Genomic DNA, 18783 nt, shown 5'->3' with positions numbered 1-18783 from the left:
GCATCATATGCTTTTTTCCCCCTCTTTCTCCTTCTCACACTAGGTGTACCTCCTCGTGTTTGTATGCTACTTTTGTTCAGTGAGCTACCAAGAACAGAGTAACTCAAGCAAAACAAAAATTGAATGCTGGAAATCTGAAATAAAAACAGAAAATCCTGCAAGAGTACAGCAGGTTAATCAGTATCTAAAAGAGAAACAAAGATTAACATTTCAGATATGACCCTTCATTACAACTGAGGGACTAAATATCTGAAACCTTCTAGTTGAGAATCAAGCACTCCAACAACCGTTTGTCTTTAAATAATAATTAAAGTTCACTACATGTGAAAAATGCCCACACAATAGGCAAAACAGAATTGTAATTTAAAGTTTCCTAAGCTTGGGCCTCTTGCAGGTGGGCTTATTTTATATTCAGAGCATTAGCATTATATTTTCAAAGTTTTTACTGGGGCAAGGTTACCAGAATGATGGACAACTTGCATATATCAGCACATGTGGGGTACAGGAAAGTGGAAGGAGCACAAGCAACAAAAACACACCAAAACTCTGTTGCAAGCATAGCTAAAGGCAATGTCCAATCAAAGGGTTGTCACTGGTATACTCAACGAATAAATGAGCTGCTTTGACAGGAAATTCCAACAGCAATTTTAATTCTGATCAGGCTTCAGGAAGTGGAAAGAATAAAAACACATCAATTATAATGACAGGAAGTCTTAAATAACATGGCAAACAGCTGCTGCCAGCAAACATGATGGCCTTTTTTTTTAATTATTTAAAAGAAAAGTAACGTAATACATGTAGAAAGCAAGAAACTCTTACTAGGGTGGTGTACACAGAGTCTCTATTTTTCCCACAGGTCAGGGGATTATTCCCCAGAACATAATTTTTACAAGGTAAAGTGTTTACCTGGACATTTTTGAGAAAGCTTCAATTTTGGTCTGTGGGAGTGGGCATAGTTTCCCCTCAATCTCCATCTTAAAATTTTTCACTTGTCAGAACTGAATACTTGAAAGTACAAGCAACATGTATAAAGAACATTTATAATTGGGGCTTTGGAGAATTGCAAAAAAAAAATTAGCTGGATTTTTTACTCCACTAATGTTCTTTGCATAGTTGGTTCCAAAGTGTTATAAATGATGTTATGCTTGCAAAGTGCTTTACAACATCGGGGCTGCAGGAAATTGCAGTTTTGTTTTGATGTTAAAAACCAGAAGGAAGGGCAAGTACCAGAAAAATCAGTTATTTCTAAAAGTGATGTACCATTTGCCTTTTTGACATTTTCTTAAAGCAGTTTTCTTCTGCTATGTTCAAATGTCATAAGATATCATGTTTTTTTAAAAAAAAGTATTACTATAAAATAATGAAAAAAAAAATCCTAGTTGAGAAGTTGGGATTCAAAAATTTGCTAACCACTTCTGAGGTCTCTGATGATAATCACTATTAAATCATGATACAGAATTTCTATATTTTCATTATTTAAAATTAAATTCAACAGAGTAATTCTGCATTTTGGAAAAGGTTCCAAAACATCTGCATGTCTTTTGAAAAACTGCAACCATGTGGATCTTGACGAAATTACACAAACGCTGTTCTGCACTGGATTTTATTTTTAATTAAGGTAATAAAATTACTTTTCTAATTTTCAGACAATTTTTTTAAAAATGGAGATATTCATAGAAACAACTGAGTTCACAGCCTGGGGCTGCAAATCATGGTGCAATCTTCATCCATTTCCCATTAATTATGTAGTTTGTTGCATGGCATATGAGATGGTTAATTTTATGTTTTAAAATTCCTAAAAACACAATGGATATACACAAAACCCTTACATCTGAAACAATAACTTCTCTCTTTCAAATGCTGACTGAACTGCTGGGCACTTCTAGCATTTTTCTGTATTTATTTCAAATTTGTGTCAGTTGTCATTTAATTCTTACCTAAATTAAAATATTTGATTCAATACTGCTGTCCCCAGGCACTTTACTGTGCAACTAAATGAGTTAATCCTTCTACGGTTAAGACTACAACATAGATACAAATGAGACAGGCCATTAGTCCACCTTAACTCACCCACCTAGAAAAATCTAGAGTCCCCTAATCATAGCATCCAAATGTTTCAAATTATGCCAGGGTTTTAACCTCCACTACTGTACCCAGGAGCCCATTTTAAGTGTTGAACATTCTTTGTGTGAAAAAAGAAATTCCTGAAATCAGCACTTAATTTTCTCAATCAATTTGAACCGGTGCCCCCTTGTCCTACTGTCAGTCGCATTTCAAGGAGTGCTCTGTATTTACCCTTTCCATACCACTTACTATCTTATATGCGTCCATAAAGTCCTTTCTCAGTTGCCTCCTTTCAAGACTGAATAGCTCAAGTTTCTCCAGTCTTTCCTCATAAGTCAATAACCCTTCGATTATCATTCGACTCTATCAAAGTTTTAATTGTTTGATTAGAAAGGCAGATTCCATCAATATAGTTAATTTATCACAAAACTTCAATTGCCAGTCACTATGAAACACTGCAGGTATTCACTACAGAAACACCAAGTTAAGTAACTAATTTAGTATTAATTAAGTGAACATAAAATTGTTTTTTTCTTAGGTCACTCAACAAGACATTCGTGTACTTGAATAAATTGTACAATACTTTTGTACAAGATGTTGCTTACTCATCAGTACTAAACAGGGCTGGGAAACTGCTTTTTTTTAAGCTTATGTATAATTTTGGCTTCAAAGCTTAATTTTTGACCTTTGATCCTTCATGGTGATGTCACTGGAAATTAATGGTCACTATCTTCTTCTCAGATCTCAGTATTTTTGTCCTATTCCCATAATTATCTGGGCATTTTTGTTTTTATGGAGAGCCATATCAATTCAGCAGGAAATTATGTACATAAAAATGGGGAAAGAAGTTAATCAAATAAAAAGGGAAATGAGGTTTAGGCTCTTGCCAAAGCAAAGTTGAAAAATAACTTATTCTGATAACGTTGCAATGATATGATTGATTGCACCCATTTAAAATACTGGTCAATCTTTTTATGCCTTGATCATGCTGGGGTGGAAGAGAAATTACATAACTGATCCAACTCCAAAGATATACATACCCAATCTAAAAATAGAATTCCAAACCAATTCTGTCATCATGCCTATTGTATGAAATTCCAGATCCATACAGCACAAACTCCCATGTTATGTACTTATTCTTTTTAGAACACACTAATTATTAGATCAACCCAGTGCCAAATTTCACCTAAAATAGCACATTTTGGACAATCACTGGGGAAGATCGACCTAAATTTCTAGCATCTGTAACCCGGTCTTTAACTGGCCTCTTAGAACATTAATACATTATCCTGGCTCCAATCATCTGACTTCTTAATTATTCTCCACAATTTTCATGGGACAAAGCCTTGCCCAAGACATCACTCCATTGCATAGCCCAACAATACCATCTACTGCTAACAAATCACAGCCCAAGAAGATTAGATTCAATTTATGTTATTCATATTATACTTGTTTTTATTCCAATGCCAGTGGCATCCTTGTAATGTACATGCAAAAACAAAATTTGGAGACTCAATTATCTCAATTCCATTATTCAACTGAAGGGGGAGCATAACATACTTCTATTTTGGTGGATAATAGGGAATTTGGTATGATGGTTTCGCAATGATGGTATATTCAAATTCTCAAGTTTCTCAGAAACTTGTTCAAAGATTATTGTTCAAGAGACACATCAAAAATAGGTTATACGATACTGGCTACATAATTACTTAAAAAGGTACCAAGTCAAAAATTAGAAACTCAATATTTTACCGCTCTCGAGCTGAATTTCAATGTGGCCAAGTTAATTAATTCCATTCAATAGGAATTAAAACAGAAACCACAAGAAGCCATGATGGATTGCAAGATTAAGAATCCCATTTACAGTGTGCAGCAGAGTTCCATCTCCCAGAGCAGCAACATAAGTTAGGAGCTACAAGTCCATGCCTTTAGTTGCTAGGCTCCACACTCCAGATTTCCTTCCTCAAACCCCTCTAAGCTCCATCTCCATTTCCGTCTCCTCCTCCTTCTGGAAGACTCTCCTTAAAACACACCTGTTTGACCAAGCTTTTTGTCACACCTCCAATGTTACCTCCTTAGTAACATCGAGTATCAATGCGTGTCCACAATAGCCTGCTATTTCTTGTGAATAAAATGAAGGAAAATCCCTGCAATTTTTGTCATAATCTTTCACTATATATGTGATGGAATGTTGATTATATCTGCAACTAAAGTATAGCAAGGCCCTGTTCCCACTACAGTTTTCAATGTAAATACAGGGTATAGGCCTATATTCAGGGCTGTTCAAGTTGTCAGCAGTTTTTGTTTTTGAGCCGGTTGATCAACTTTTGCTAGATTTCAGGTTGGCAGATAAGAGATGTGTAACCCATTTTTCATGTCTCGAAGTGATAAATTCTAGCTACCAATTCAGTTCGGAAAGCCAATGTCAAAATGTGATCACTTTTAGGACTGGTATCAGTATATCAAGTGATCTCAGTAAATTTTTAAAAATACATACACAAAAAATTAACAGGCAAGAATCTGGTTAGTATTCTGAAGTGAGGTCAATAGGATAAATTTTGCAGCACCCTATTCCAGACACTGAGTCCCGTTTGATGGTAGCACAGAACGGAGAATCACCGGAAAATTGGGAATCCCATGAATTGGGTTGTGCTGACAGTAAGATAAGTTAAAAACAAAAAAAAGTTTTTTTTTGGCCTCCTCAGTCATCCCTTTAAGGACAGCTGGTTAGACCAAAGAAACCAAAAGAAACTTCAATTCTGCTGAATTTCGGAGCAGGGGAGTAGAACAGGAGCTAGGTGCCTTATTAGAATGTGCATGGGGGCGAACACTTGTTTGAGGCAGCCACCAGGAATGCCAGCATAGCGCCCCATCTAATATGACGTTGGTCGTTTCCGGCGATAGGGGCGCAGATGTAGCCCCACAAAACTAGTGCTTTTTGCCCTTGTTTTGTTTTGCGCAACAGGATCCAATTTTGTTCCCCTCTGCCCTAACTGCCACAAAACAGCACCCCCGATTTTAACTGGGATCACGTTTTCGGCAGGTCTGCTTTGATTGCAGTTCCCGCCTTCAGGATGCATGATTCAAAAATAAAAAAAGCCTGTTAGCAAATTTGCTTAAACTTGGGATTCACACAGGCTCACATCTGATGGGGGACTGGGTGCTAAATGGGTGGAGTGCAGCCCATGCAGGCCCGCCCATGGCTACTGGCCAGACAGTGGGGACAAATAGGCTATTTTAAAAATATGTAGCAGACTTTGGCCAAAGACAAAGTTATTGTGACACAGTGTTTGGGTGGTTATCTTCCTCTCACACAACGAATGATGTGCAAGCAGCATTTGAATGGCAGGTTGTGAGGCACGTGACCTGAATGTGTTGGAAGTCCCATCTGTTTCCATTTTCCAACTTTATTTTAAATGAACATAATGCATGCAAACTTATAATCTAACTGGCAAAACAAATAAAATCTATTTAATTTCTTAAAAAGACAATGGACTGATAATGAATCCACAAAACCAACTGAAGTAACATTCTCTTCTTCTGAATCTGCTAATTCTTCTTGGACATCTACTTCAGCAATAGAAATTACAACGTGTGAAAATAAATGTGGGACCAGTCCTGCTGCAACTGCTGCTGCTTCCAGGGATTCTTGCTGGTTTGGTGACACTGCTTGCTTGGCTTCCTTAAATACATTTACTGCCGATTATGTAGAAATCTATGTGAGTCCACTGAAACATGCTAAATGGATGTACAGCTGTGATATTTAATGTATTTGGGGTTTTAATTATTTTAAATTGTTTGCAATGTTAAGGGTAAGCTAGATAAGTACACGAGGGAGAAAGCAAAGAAGGATATGTTGAGATGAAGTAGAATGGGAGGAGGTCCGTATGGAGCATAAACACCAACATAGATCTGTTGGGCCGAATGGCTTGTTCTACATTCTATGTAATGTAAATGACTTGATGTGACATCAGACCTTTGACCATTGGGCCCCAACTTATGGTGGATGGGCAGCCAAATTTCCATTCCTAGCTACTCCAATGCCGCACATTACAAAAGAACCCTTACGTTACGTATGACCTGGCAACGCTCAATACTACCATTGGATATAGAGCACAACAATGTTGTGCTCCCCAACATTCTTAGTGACTTTGCACTTCACTATCACATCATTCAATTAATCAGAATAGTTAGTTTGCAATGGCCGGGAAGTAGTCCTGTTCGACTAAGACACAAGAGAAGCTGGGTTTTCATCAATGAACTCAATAAGTTCCATCAGTTTCTGCAAAGATATTAAATGCGTGTAAAGAATATACATGCAATATAAATAAATTCCAGTTTTTTGGTTGGCTATTTGGAAAACAAAAAGTAACTCAGTAACATTACACTGAGTAAGTCAGATTATTCACAATCACAAATGAGGGCGAAGCACATTTTCAAAAGGACTACCAATCTCACTTTTGTTTTGATAAGTTTGAAAATATTAAAAATTCAGAATAAATGTTTCACCCTTCAAAAGTAGGAATTAATTGGTCATTGTAAATTCACACATCTCCCAAATTAAAGTGGACAGCTAAATAATAACTAGTTAGGCTTTTTTTTAAGAATGATATTTCCTTCATGTCTTTCTTCCCTCCCTGCCAGAACGCAGGAATAGAAAATCTAAACAAAACTTGACAGCACTGACTAGCACCACAATATTTCAAACTGACATAATTTCAAATTCTATGACCTCTAGCCCTATGCAGTTACATCCTCAATTCAGATTTATTGATTAAAAAAGGGAATGCTTCCTATAAGGTTTGTGAAAATATAAATTGCAAGAATAAACTTAAGGTTGTATGATATTAAATTTCCTATCCAACCAAATGATTAATTTCTTAGGATTTAACTCAGCACAGAGGATTACTGTATAAAAGCCTTTTAGCTACCTTTTACAAAAGTCGAGATCTTGACATTTAGGTCACCATATAAACAAAGAATGATAAAACCACACCTCTCATGCCCGTATACTGCACATTAGTACAGCATGACTCTGCAAAACATCTTGAAACATGACCCGGTGTCAATAATAATTTTGTTAAAAAAGCTGGAGAGACTTTGAGTCCCATTCCCACAAAAAATGCATCTAAAAAAAAAATCAATGTACGATCAAGGAACGTCAAATTTTTCGTTTCTTTGTAAGTTCTGAAAATTTGTAACTCAGTAGGTGGGAAGTGAATTACTGCTCATGTAGGGAGGAATAGGCTTGAATTTGTTCTAAGTGGGTGGAGACAAGCTTCAGCTCAGCAGTGGGGTGAGGATTTGTTCTTAGTGGGGCACGGTTTATGCTCCGGGGGAGGAGGCTGAGCTTTTCTATGTTCAGGGAGGGGCAAGGTTCTCTTTGTCCTCAGTGGGGACTGGGTGGAAGGCCAAGGTTGTACTCTCTGGGGGTGGGAAAGGCCAAATTTGCTGTCAGTTGGGGATGGGGGGGTGGGCGCGTGGGTTTGGTTGAATTTCTTCTACGGCAGGAATTTGGGGAATAGTTGGTATCAACATTTCTTTTTTGCAAATTTTGCTGGTTGCAATTCTGTTCTGGGGTGGTGGGGGTGAGTGGCTTGTACTAATCTCTATTCAGTGGTGGGAGTGCCCCGTTTATAGTTCAGTGGAGTTGGCTGTGACCTGAATGCTGGTACATCTTTATTCCAATCAACTAACCTTTCTATGTCCTCCTGAAGTCTCTTGCAGACCTGAGACAGAGGGCGCGACAGGAGGGCATAACAGCAGGGGAAAAGGAACGGTCCTAACAACGACTCTGGGTGACACCACTGTTTATATTTAATTGATTGTGTAAACAAAATAAAGAAATATGTCATATTATTTGTACATACCTTTTGTTGGGAAGATCAGAAAAAAAATGCTAATATTTACATCAGTATCTAGCAATGCTTATTAAATAGCCTTATTGTACAGAAACATTTCAACCATCACCACAAGAGGGTGCCATATTTTTGTTCTCACAATTACAAGATTGTATGAAAATGAACAATCTGGACCATAATTTTTTTAAAGTTATTTTTCTATTTAAGTGTTATTCCAAATAAGCTGTTGGCAACCATGACTTGTATATTATGACATGTATATGGATATATACATATTAAGTTACTGCACTATAAAAACCTGTTTAATTAATGTATTCACTATAATGATTGTACATTCAGACCTTAGAAGCACATCAAAACATCATAAACTTGACATTTGTAGCATTTGTTGGCTGCAGCCCAATAGAATTTCTTATTTCATCAGCATTGCAAGAGTTAAATTTGTAAATGATTAAGCAAATTTAAATACATTTCATTCCCTGATTTGAACTATCAATCTGAGCTAACAGCAGGAAGTCTTTGCAACTTACTCCTTTAAGAATGCCAGAAGCCAACCCAAGTTTGTTAACAACCATTTTGATCAGACTGAAAGGGTTTGCTTTTGCCATCTTGAATGCAGCAGAACGGTTTCTAGCAAAGTTGATCATTTTCAATAGTTGACTGGTGGATGGTGAACACTGTTTTATTATAATCTTACTACTGGAAGCACAAATGATGTACAAAAAGTGAACCTGGGTTAGGAACATTTTTATTGAAGATGTGTACTTTTCAGTGTTGAAGTTTCTAATCTTCTAGTAATGAAAAAAAAAACTCGATACCACTGCACAATTCATATCAAATTTTCAGCTGCTGCCTCACCTTCCCTATATACAACTGTAATTGCCTCAGTGATCGGGAATCAAATATTCCACATGTATTGGCTTTAATAAAAAAACTTGGATCACTTTTCTAGAAGTCAAGTGCTTCCACTTAGAATTACTAACTATGTGGTCTGCCATTAATTCTTGCTATTACACAAGACTATCTTTAATCACAAAATCACACGTACATCTATCATATTATATACTACAAAACCTGTGTATGCATACACTTTTGTCATAATTTTTGTTAACATATTGGGTAACACTTTTATGCCAACAATTATAATGTTAAAATGGTACAAACATTTATAATGGAAATACTCATATGTAAACTGTTGCCCATCACAATGTAGTTGCAGTTTCTGGCGAATTAGGTGGTACAAGTTTCTTAGTCTTTCAAACAACTCTAGCAGCCATTTTGTTTCTCCCATTTGTCAGATCCTTAAAACCCAATTTTCAGCTGTTTCATCTGATAAACAAGGCACACGAGACCCCTTGCCTGTTTGTTTGTCCCTCCCATATTTCCCAATTTCCCTTTTCTCTTCCTGGCATCTATGGAGTGTTTAAAACCTGGTTTTCAGATCTTTCACCTAATTGTTCCCCTGCCTGTTTGCAGGCCTTTTCCCCTGACCCCCCAAAATCATTTCTCGCTACCTGATCCATCCAATTTCAGGCTGGGTCCTGCCCAAATCCCAGCATTCACTGGTGATATAATGGTCTGGTTTGCTTTCTCTGGAGCTATAATTGTAGCCACATGCACTTAAATTGAGAAAGTAGGAATTAAGGTTAGCAGTGCGTATGTTTTATTCTTCTGAGAGGATAGATCCGTGGAACAGCATTCCAGAGGTCCTAGTGAGCATTGACTCCTTGCAGTACTTTAAGAAGGCATTAGCCACATTTTTGGAAAAGTGCAAGATCATGAAAATTGCAAAAGGAAGATAAGATTATGGTTAATAACCAACAAGTGTGGGGACTTAAGGTGCTTGTCTCATTGCGTTCAAGGGAGAGAAGAGGGTTCTTGAATTAGCTAACAGTCTCAGTTTTTTGTCTCTCCCAAGAAGTGGGGAAGGGAAACAGAAGGATGGAGATTCAGAGATGAGTCCAGTAAGTAATGGGGCGAGCACATAATTTCCCGATAGACTTTTCTTGTCTTGAGTACATAACATAGAAGGGAAAGGAATAAAGTGCACTGGGGTAGGGGGGAGGGGGCGGGGGAGAAAGAGAGAAAGAGATAGGTAAAGAGAGTGAGGTATGAGTGAGTGGGCGTGGGAGGAGGGCAGGTGAAGGGAATGCACAGGGGACAGCATGGAAAGGTGAAAGAGCGAATGAGTGGGGGACAATGTGGGAAAAAAGATTGGGGTGGGTTGGAGTGGAGTGGAGGAAGGCAAACATGCAGGATGGGGGAAAGTAAATGTGAAGGAGAGGTCAAACAGAAAGGAACACAAGCAGAGAGGCACAGCTACAGGAAGAGAATTTTTGTGGGTGTATGAGATTGAACAAGTTATGAATAAAATACACATTTTGTAATCACATTTAATTTGCAAGATGCTTTGAATTCATCAACACGAGGATAACATTCGTAAAACAAGTTACCTTCTGGCTGGTGAGCAACAGGTGTTTGGGTCTCTTTGGAGTACGACACCACTTCTCGGGGTAAGTAATCAACTTGGGTAATTTTTGAAACCACAAGTTTAGGCATGCGGCGGCTTTATTAAACAGTAAAAAAAAACCAAGTTATATATTTTCACATTTGGTATGGAATGGTTAGTAACACTTTAATTTAAAACCACCAACTTGTTACTCTAAAATCAAAACACAAATCACCTTTCAGAAAAGGAATAAGAAGGAATTTAAACTAAGCAAGTATATTCGAATACAAGATTACCCAAAACTAGGGCCTAAAGTTGCAGGGTGGATGCTCCTGCCATAGTTAATCTCAATTATTTTAAACTGATTTTTTTTTTATTATTAGGGGTATTCATGCTATCTATCTATAAATTCAAATCGACGCTGTGACGTTGCCACTTAAAATACTGCCCACATGATAACTATAATTTAAGTGCATGGTAATGGTAAAATTACTTTTAATGAACATAGATCATATTTGAATTTCTTTGTGAGAAAGGTCAAAAGATTATTGTATAACTGTTTTATATAATATATGTGGAGGATAGTAAACTCAGATACATACCCAAGATCAGAATCAGACTGCAGCTGGAGCACAGAAGGATCGGTGTCCCATTGCAGTGCTCTAATTAGTTCACACAACATAAAAAAAGAAAGGAGACGTACATTAACTGATTAGAAATTTAATTATTAACATCTGAGTGAGCAGAAATGACAAGACTTCAATTTATTAATAAATCTTCATATATTAGTCATTCCCATTAGTAGCATGCTCACAACTGAAAGTTAACATGCTGTCTTTTAACACAGAACATTATGTTGCTACTCTGGAAAGTTTAATTCTTTGCAACTTCAGCACCGCAGTATGGAAGAGCTACCAACTCCAGGCACCAAACAAAAGCTGATCTCCCAATCCCCATCATAACTTTGGCAGAAGCCTTGGAGACATGGCGTAAACCGTTTCTCCATGTTTTCCACTAGTCTTCTACTGAGGTTATATCAGGAAAATGGGAGAATCCCTGCAAAAATTCTACTCTATTTTTAAAAGTTATATATTAATTAAATAGGAATTTTTAATTCTGTAAGTAACAATCACATTGATTCTCTCAAAATATAAATATTAGATTATAGATAATTTAATAGTTTGCCTGATAACTGGATTGATAAACTATCAGTTGTAATTCAATTCTATTTGCTGATTTATTGAACTTCTAGATTTTAGACTTATTGTTGACATTTTTTTTTCACAATTCACATTGTTCCGATTTTCATTTTTTCTAGAACTTTCTTTCTCCCCCCCCCCCCAACAGTAGCTCCCAAACAGTAGGGACCTTATTTTCTACGATCTGGAAGCTGTATCTTTTCTATACGTTGTCCTTGCAGAGAAACATACCCAAGGGCTCGATTTTCCCAGGAAATTGCGGGTGCCTTGGGGGGGGGGGGGGGGGTGGAATCCGAAAATCGGACTGACCTGTGTGCACGCAGGTGTCCCGAATCCGGAAGTCCCACCAGCAATTAAAGCTGGAGGGATGATAGTTCGAGAGCCAAATGTACCTCATTGAGGTACTTAAGGCACTTTACTTGTGACATATTACGTAGTTAGAATGATTTTTAACTTACCTGGGCAGCTTTCCCACGGCTTCTGATTCACGCCTGGTGAAACCAGGCGGGAAGGGCCGGATCAGGCAAAAATGAACTAAATAAATTAAATAAAAAACCATTGCACGAGGTTAAAACACAAAATCAACCTACCTTTCCACCCTGCTCTGATGTCTCCCTCTCCGATCTCCCCTTCTTCCCCGCTTCATCCCCCCGACCTTCCCCTCTTCATCCCCCCGACCCCGATCTACCGTTCCAATGCCAGATGAGGTCTCGCTTTCTCTTTTTCTCTCCCCCTCCCTCGCGTTGCAGCTCCTGACGGCAGCCAGCCTGTCAATCAGGTTGGCTATCGGGCATGAAACCCAGAGAGCATGTTAATCACCATCAATTACGTCAAAAACGGTAAGGTTTGTTTATTCCGGTTTGCCACGTGCACCTTCACCCCCCTCCCCGCCACCACTGCCAACCCGCCACCATTTCAAAATTGAGCCCCAATGGTTTACAATTATCCCACTTTTAGTAATGTATTTAATCTGAAGGCCAAAAAAGACCATAGATTCATCTAATATATCTTCTTGATGTCATTGCAGGAACCAATGATGTGTTTTCCTTAAAGGATACGTCTATATTGACCTTTGAGACATCAAAACTACTTGCCCCTTACACCCTCTCCTGGTAAGCTATTCCAAAGACTGGCCACCATCTCAGAGAAGTAATGCTTTCTCAAGTGCCACCTGAATCTACTGCATCAGCTTACACTTGTCTCCCCTTGTTCTGTCATTCCGTACTATTCAAATAGCCTTGACTGATTCAACATAGTCTCATTCAGATTGAGTATAAGGGGATGAAATTTGTCTTCGGCGGGAGTGCAAAACAGGCAATAGCGAATCGGCCGCCCATTTTACACCCCGTTCAACCAATTTCACCATCTAAGGGACTCGGATATATGTCAAACAAAGTTCTATTTCTAAATATCAAATTTAGCTATTTTGGTCTTTATACAAATATTCTAAATTAGTTATAGTTAAAAGCAGGGAGAGAAACAGACCAAGCACCAAAAACTCTAATCCAGTTTCAAATTCCTGCTTTTAAACTCTTACGATGCCAAAACAGAACTTCTGTTCAACTCCTTGACGTGGGTGTTCCCAAGCAAACTTAACAGTATGCTTCATACAATTAACAGAATTAAAATGTCAAAAATACAATGGGCTGCATTTTAGCCCCCGCTATCGGGTGCGTTCCTGGCGGGGGGGCCCCGAAAATCGTGAAATCCCGGAGCGGGACCGAAGCCCGCCTCGAACCCGCGCACCTCCGGGTTCCCCGCTGACGCGCCAGCGTGCGCGCGCAGCCCCCGCTGATGGGAATCCCGCAGGCAACTAAAGCCAGCGGGGTTCCACTTGAAGGTACTTATTTAGGTATTTCAGGTCATTAACTGACCTGATTAAGGGATTATGTGAAGAGGGGTGGGATTTTAGAGCAAACTGGGACTGTTTCCCACACTGGGGGGAAACACTCCCAGTGCAAATGGATGTGTTGCAGCTGTCAGCCTGTGGCAGCTGCAAAGGTCCATTTGACAGGTGGGGGGAGGAGACCCTCACTCATTGCAGGAGGCCACTCTGTCACTTGGGACAAAGTATGGCCTCCACCACCCTCCTCCTGACAATCAAAGTCATCACCTTGCACACTTACCCCGGGCTCCGGAGACATGTACCTACCTTGCGGACCCCCTCAGATGTACATCTTCTGGATGGGGGCCGCCGTAGCTGCAGTCATTACCTCCTCGGAGGGCGAACAGCATCACCAGCCTCACCATCCACGCTGTCCACCTCTGACACGTGGAGCTCCACAACAGAGTGCTGTGACACATCCACCTGTACAGCAGGAGGGAGGGCTACCGCAGAGAGAGATGCGTCGCAGAGGGCACTACCCTCACCACAGGTTCCACAGACCGAGGCTCAGCCTCCTGGACCTCTCGGAGCAGCAGTGCACACGGAGGCTCAGAGTCACTCGACATGTAGTCGTGGACATCTGCAGCCTCCTTCATGCCGAGCTGCTCCTGGCTGGCCCGAGCACCATCTTCTTACCTGTCGCTGTCAAAGTCACCACTGCCCTCCACAACTTCTCCTCCGCATCCTTCCAGGGTGCAACCGGGGACATCGCCGACGTCTCTCAGTCGTCTGCGCAAAAGAGGCCTGCAAATACACCTACACCCACTCTGCAGTGACACAATGGGTGGCATCAGTTGTGGGTCTTCATAGTGATCCTCAGGAGAGGACATTATTGCACAAACCAGACAAGATTCGCGAAGACATGGCAGTAGTGGTGCCAATATAATATGTAATGTGAGTTGGTCAGAAATTCACTACAAGTAACAACCATGACAAACCCTCAAACACCCTTGTGCATCCCCTTCATGCTCACAACACGTTTGCCTTACGCTGCCTACTGCACATATTTGATGTATGCCCTGTGGCTGCAGCACAGGTTGAGTGAGGCTGGCCGTGAAAGAGATGCACGAGAGGGTGAGTATGAGATAGAGCCATGAGATTGTATGAGGATTGGGTTGAGTGGTAGTGGCGGGGTGAGTACTGGCGAGGTGAGTAGGTGCAGGTAAGATGAGGATGAGATTTGAGTGGGTATGAGGGGTGATGTGACAGAGTAGTGTTGGCAGAGCTGAAGGAGATGTGGGGTGGGGGCGGTGATGTGGCAGACGGAGTGTAGGGGAAAGAGTAAGTGTACTCACTTTGGCTGACCTACTGAGGTCATTGTAGCGCCTCCTGCACTGTATGCAGGTGGGCGATATGTTGGTGGTGCTGGTGACCTCCTCTGCCACCTCCAGCCAGGCCTTCCTGGTGGCAGAGGCAGGCCGCTTCCTCTCGCCCACTGGGGGGGGGGGGGGGGGGGGGGGAGATCTCTGTCCTCCCCCTCCTCCTCACTGCATGTATTGATACCTGGGGTGAGGCATCATTAGACTGGGAGCAGCCTTCCCCCTGGGCTGCTCCATGCTGTAAATTTTTCTGTTTGTTGCAGCATCTGTCAGTGGAGGACTGCCCCTTTAAATAGAGCTCCTCCAGCTGACAGATCTTACTGCGCATGCGCAGCCCGCCCGACGCGCAGATCAGCAGTGGGGAACCCGGAGGAGCAGGTAAGTGGATCCAATTAGTGGGTTGTCTGCTACAATCGCGCGGGGAGCGGACTGATTTCACCGGGCGCGTTACCCACGCGCCCGATAGCCCCCCTGCCGAGAACCCGCAGCCCTGCTAAGATCGGGCCCAATGATTCATATTCCAGAAGATATGTCACTTCACATTCTTGTCAATTATACAAAAATCTATACAAATGTAAAAAACCACTGGTTTTGTTCCATCAACAGTGCGAAGTAAACAAACCATTTTGTTCTTTAAGTAAATACACTAATTAATAAAAATGTGGAATTATCAAAATCAATTGTGTAATCTAAGAGATAGACAGTATGGAAGTCAGAGCATAAATTAGTTAATATAAAAATCAAAATTAAATTACAGGACTAAAAACTAAATGTTTACTTTATGAATTGAGGTCATATCACATTAATTTGTGCCTGCTACTCTTTACCATTCACACAGATAGTTGAATTTCAGTTTATTCCAGGATACAATAGGCTCTGCTGATAAACTACTAACCTGAGTTGTGGATTAAATATTCATTGCAATATAAGGAAGAGAGGAAGGGAAAAAAGAAAATGAAATTGCATCTATATAGCACCTCAGGACATTCCAAAGCACTGCAGAACCAATTAGTTACTTTTGAAGTGCAGTCACTATTGTTATGTAGGCAAATAGCACTAAATTTACATACAGCAAAGTCCCACAAACAGTAAATGAGATAAATGACCAGATAATCTGTTTTTATTGGTGCTGATTGAAGCAGTAATGTTGTCTGGGACAGAGAAAATTCTCTGCTCTTTTTCAAATAGTGGCGTGGGATCTTTTACATCCACTTGAGTAGGCAGACGTGTTCTCAGTAATATCTCATTCAAAAGACGGCATCTCCGACAGTGCTGCATTCCCTCAATTCTGTGCTGAAGATTATGTGCTAGTGTATAAAGTGGCACTAAAACAATCTGATATTTCTGTATAATAGGCTGCATTGGCCTTCATACAACTTAGAGTGACCAGGATTCAACAGTGTGCATGGATTTCTGGACTTTTATTAGGAGAAATGGGCTTAATGGGCTGATTGGCTATTTTTAAATTCTATTCCTTATCGTTTGTCTGCATTTCAATGCAGGGGCTCATAACAGTTAGTAGACAGCAGAGGGCTAGATTTTAACTATCAGGCGGCCACCCATCTGATCCCTCTGGCGTGAGGCCCAGCCATTTTCAGGCCCGGGCCTCATTAACAAACTGCCAGCGAGCTGCATGCCTCAATTGTGCATCCCGCTGCAGCTTGCCAGCTTCGGGCCGGCACAATATTGCTTGACTCAGTTGCTATTCTGGCCAGCAGAGAGGTAGGTCCTGGGGGGACGAAGAGCTCAGGACTACAGCGGCCCACATTAATCTTGTGGAGCATTCCTGCTCCACCTGGCCCCACAAAATAATTTTACATTTACCTTTTCGGGACTTATTCCTCTTGACACTAAGACAGGTGGCATAGTAAGTAGTGTAGACGAAAGCATAAAATTAGAAAGAGACATTGATAGATTAAGTGAGTGGGCAAAACTGCAGGACATTTCAATGCAGGAAACTTAACTGGACCAGCCACATAAATACTGTGGCTACAAGAGTATGTCAGAGGCTGAGTATTCTGCAGCGACTCACCTCCTGACTCCCCAAATCCTGACAAGGCACAAGTCAGGAGTGTGATGGAATACTCTCCACTTGCCTGGGTGAGTGCAGCTCCAATAACATTCAAGAAGCTCGACACCATCCAGTACAAAGCAGCCCTCTTGATTGGCACCCCATCCACCACCCTAAACATTCACTCCCTTCACCACAGGCGCACCGTGGCTGCAGTGTGTACCATCCACAGGATGCACTGCAGCAACTCGCCAAGGCTTCTTCGACAGCACCTCCCAAACCCGCGACCTCTACCACCTAGAAGGACGAGGGCAGCAGGCACATGGGAACAACACCACCTGCACGTTCCCCTCCAAGTCACACACCATCCCGATTTGGAAATATATCGCCGTTCCTTCGTCGTCGCTGGGTCAAAATCCTGGAACTCCCTACCTAACAGCACTGTGGGAGAACCTTCACCACATGGACTGCAGCGGTTCAAGAAGGCGGCTCACCACCACCTTCTCAAGGGCAATTAGGGATAGGCAATAAATGCTGGCCTTGCCAGCGATGCCACATCCCATGAACGAATAAAAAGGTCCTCCATTTTGGACCAAAAAAGGATAGATCCGAGCATTTTTTAAAATGGTGAAAAGCTAGGATCAGTGGAGATCCAAAGAGATTTAGGGGTCCATGTACACACTTTGCTAAATGTAGTGGTCAGGTATGAAAAAAAATCAAAAAGGCTAATGGAATATTAGCCTTTATAACAAGAGAGCTAGAATATAAAGGGGAGGAAGTTTTGCTACAGCTATACAAAGCCCTGGTTAGACCACACCTGGGGTACTGTGTACAGTTCCGGGCACTGCACCTTAGAAAGGATATAGTGGCCTTGGAAGGAGTGCAGCGTAGATTCACCAGAATATTACCAGGGCTCCAAGGGTTTAATTATGAGGAGGGATTACATAAACTGGGCTTGTATTCCTGCAATATAGAAGGTTAAGGGGTGATTTGAAATTGAGAATTGAATTGAAAGGATTTTGAAAGGAATTGATAGGGTAGAGAGAGAAAAGCTGTTTGCACTGGTGAGGGAGTCTAGGACAAGAGGACATTATCTTAAAATCAGAGCTGGGCCATTGAAGACAGAAGTTAGGAAACACTTCTTCATGCAAAGAGTGGTAGAAGTGTGGAACTCTCTCCCACAAAAAGCAGTAGATGCTAGCCCAATTAATAATTTTAAATCTAAGATCAATAGTTTTTTGCTAGCCAAGGGTATTAAAGGATATGGAGCCAAGACGGGTGGATGGAGTTAGGACACAGATCAGCCATGATCTCACTGAAAGGCAGAACAGGCTCAAGGGGCTGAATGGCCTACTCCTGTTCCTACACCAGGTATTACTGAGCGGTGTAGCCACAGCAGTGTGACACGCTCTCAATTTTCATAGATTAATGAGGCTCCCACCTGATTCAGGAAGATGCCCGAGTTGCCCTGCAAAGGCCAGAGTTAAAACGGTGATGGAGTCGGAACGGGCCAGCAAGTTGACCACCTCGATTTTCATTCCGCCCTGTTTCCAAATGGAGGGAGTTAAAATCGCGTTTCGATCTCTATAAAATTCAAATTGGCCCTTTCCAGTGTGATCTGTCCTTTACATTGGTATTGTTAACTTCAAAAGCATTTGGCAAGTTTTCAGCAGCATTTCTATATACAAATTCAAATGACTTTAGCTGCAACACCTTGATCATTTGAATTAGATACCTCTACATAAAAAATTGATAATTAGCATGGCCTATAAAAAACACAATGCAAAAACATGTGTTTCAGCGTACACCTTATCTGCCTCAGTACAAACTTTACCAGCTGCCAATATGATAATTATAAAACATTTTTTCACTGGACGATGTTCCTAGGCATAAAGATAGGCCGGCATGGGAAATGGGGGAAAATTAAAATGTCAGTGGTGCAATAGAGGGTGTTTCACCTGAGGGTAAGTAAGTTCAGGCATAATGTTGAGCATA

The 18783-nt window shown here is 40.9% G+C and overlaps 1 protein-coding gene across 1 annotated transcript in view; it reads right to left on the bottom strand.

Moving 5' to 3' along the window:
* The window catches only part of dync1i1a (dynein cytoplasmic 1 intermediate chain 1a), a 236830-nt gene that overhangs the window by 150168 nt on the left and 67879 nt on the right, over nt 1–18783 (bottom strand). Inside the window, exons 5-6 of the mRNA XM_068004236.1 lie at nt 10977–11036; nt 10379–10491 (exon numbers count right to left, since the gene is read on the bottom strand). Of these exons, the coding sequence (XP_067860337.1) occupies nt 10379–10491; nt 10977–11036 (173 nt within the window). The remainder of the gene's footprint in view (nt 1–10378; nt 10492–10976; nt 11037–18783) is intronic.

The sequence above is a fragment of the Heptranchias perlo genome, chromosome 2 (assembly GCF_035084215.1).
Source record: "Heptranchias perlo isolate sHepPer1 chromosome 2, sHepPer1.hap1, whole genome shotgun sequence".
In the NCBI taxonomy this organism is placed as follows: domain Eukaryota; kingdom Metazoa; phylum Chordata; class Chondrichthyes; order Hexanchiformes; family Hexanchidae; genus Heptranchias; species Heptranchias perlo.
This window is presented reverse-complemented; position numbering and strand designations above follow the sequence as displayed.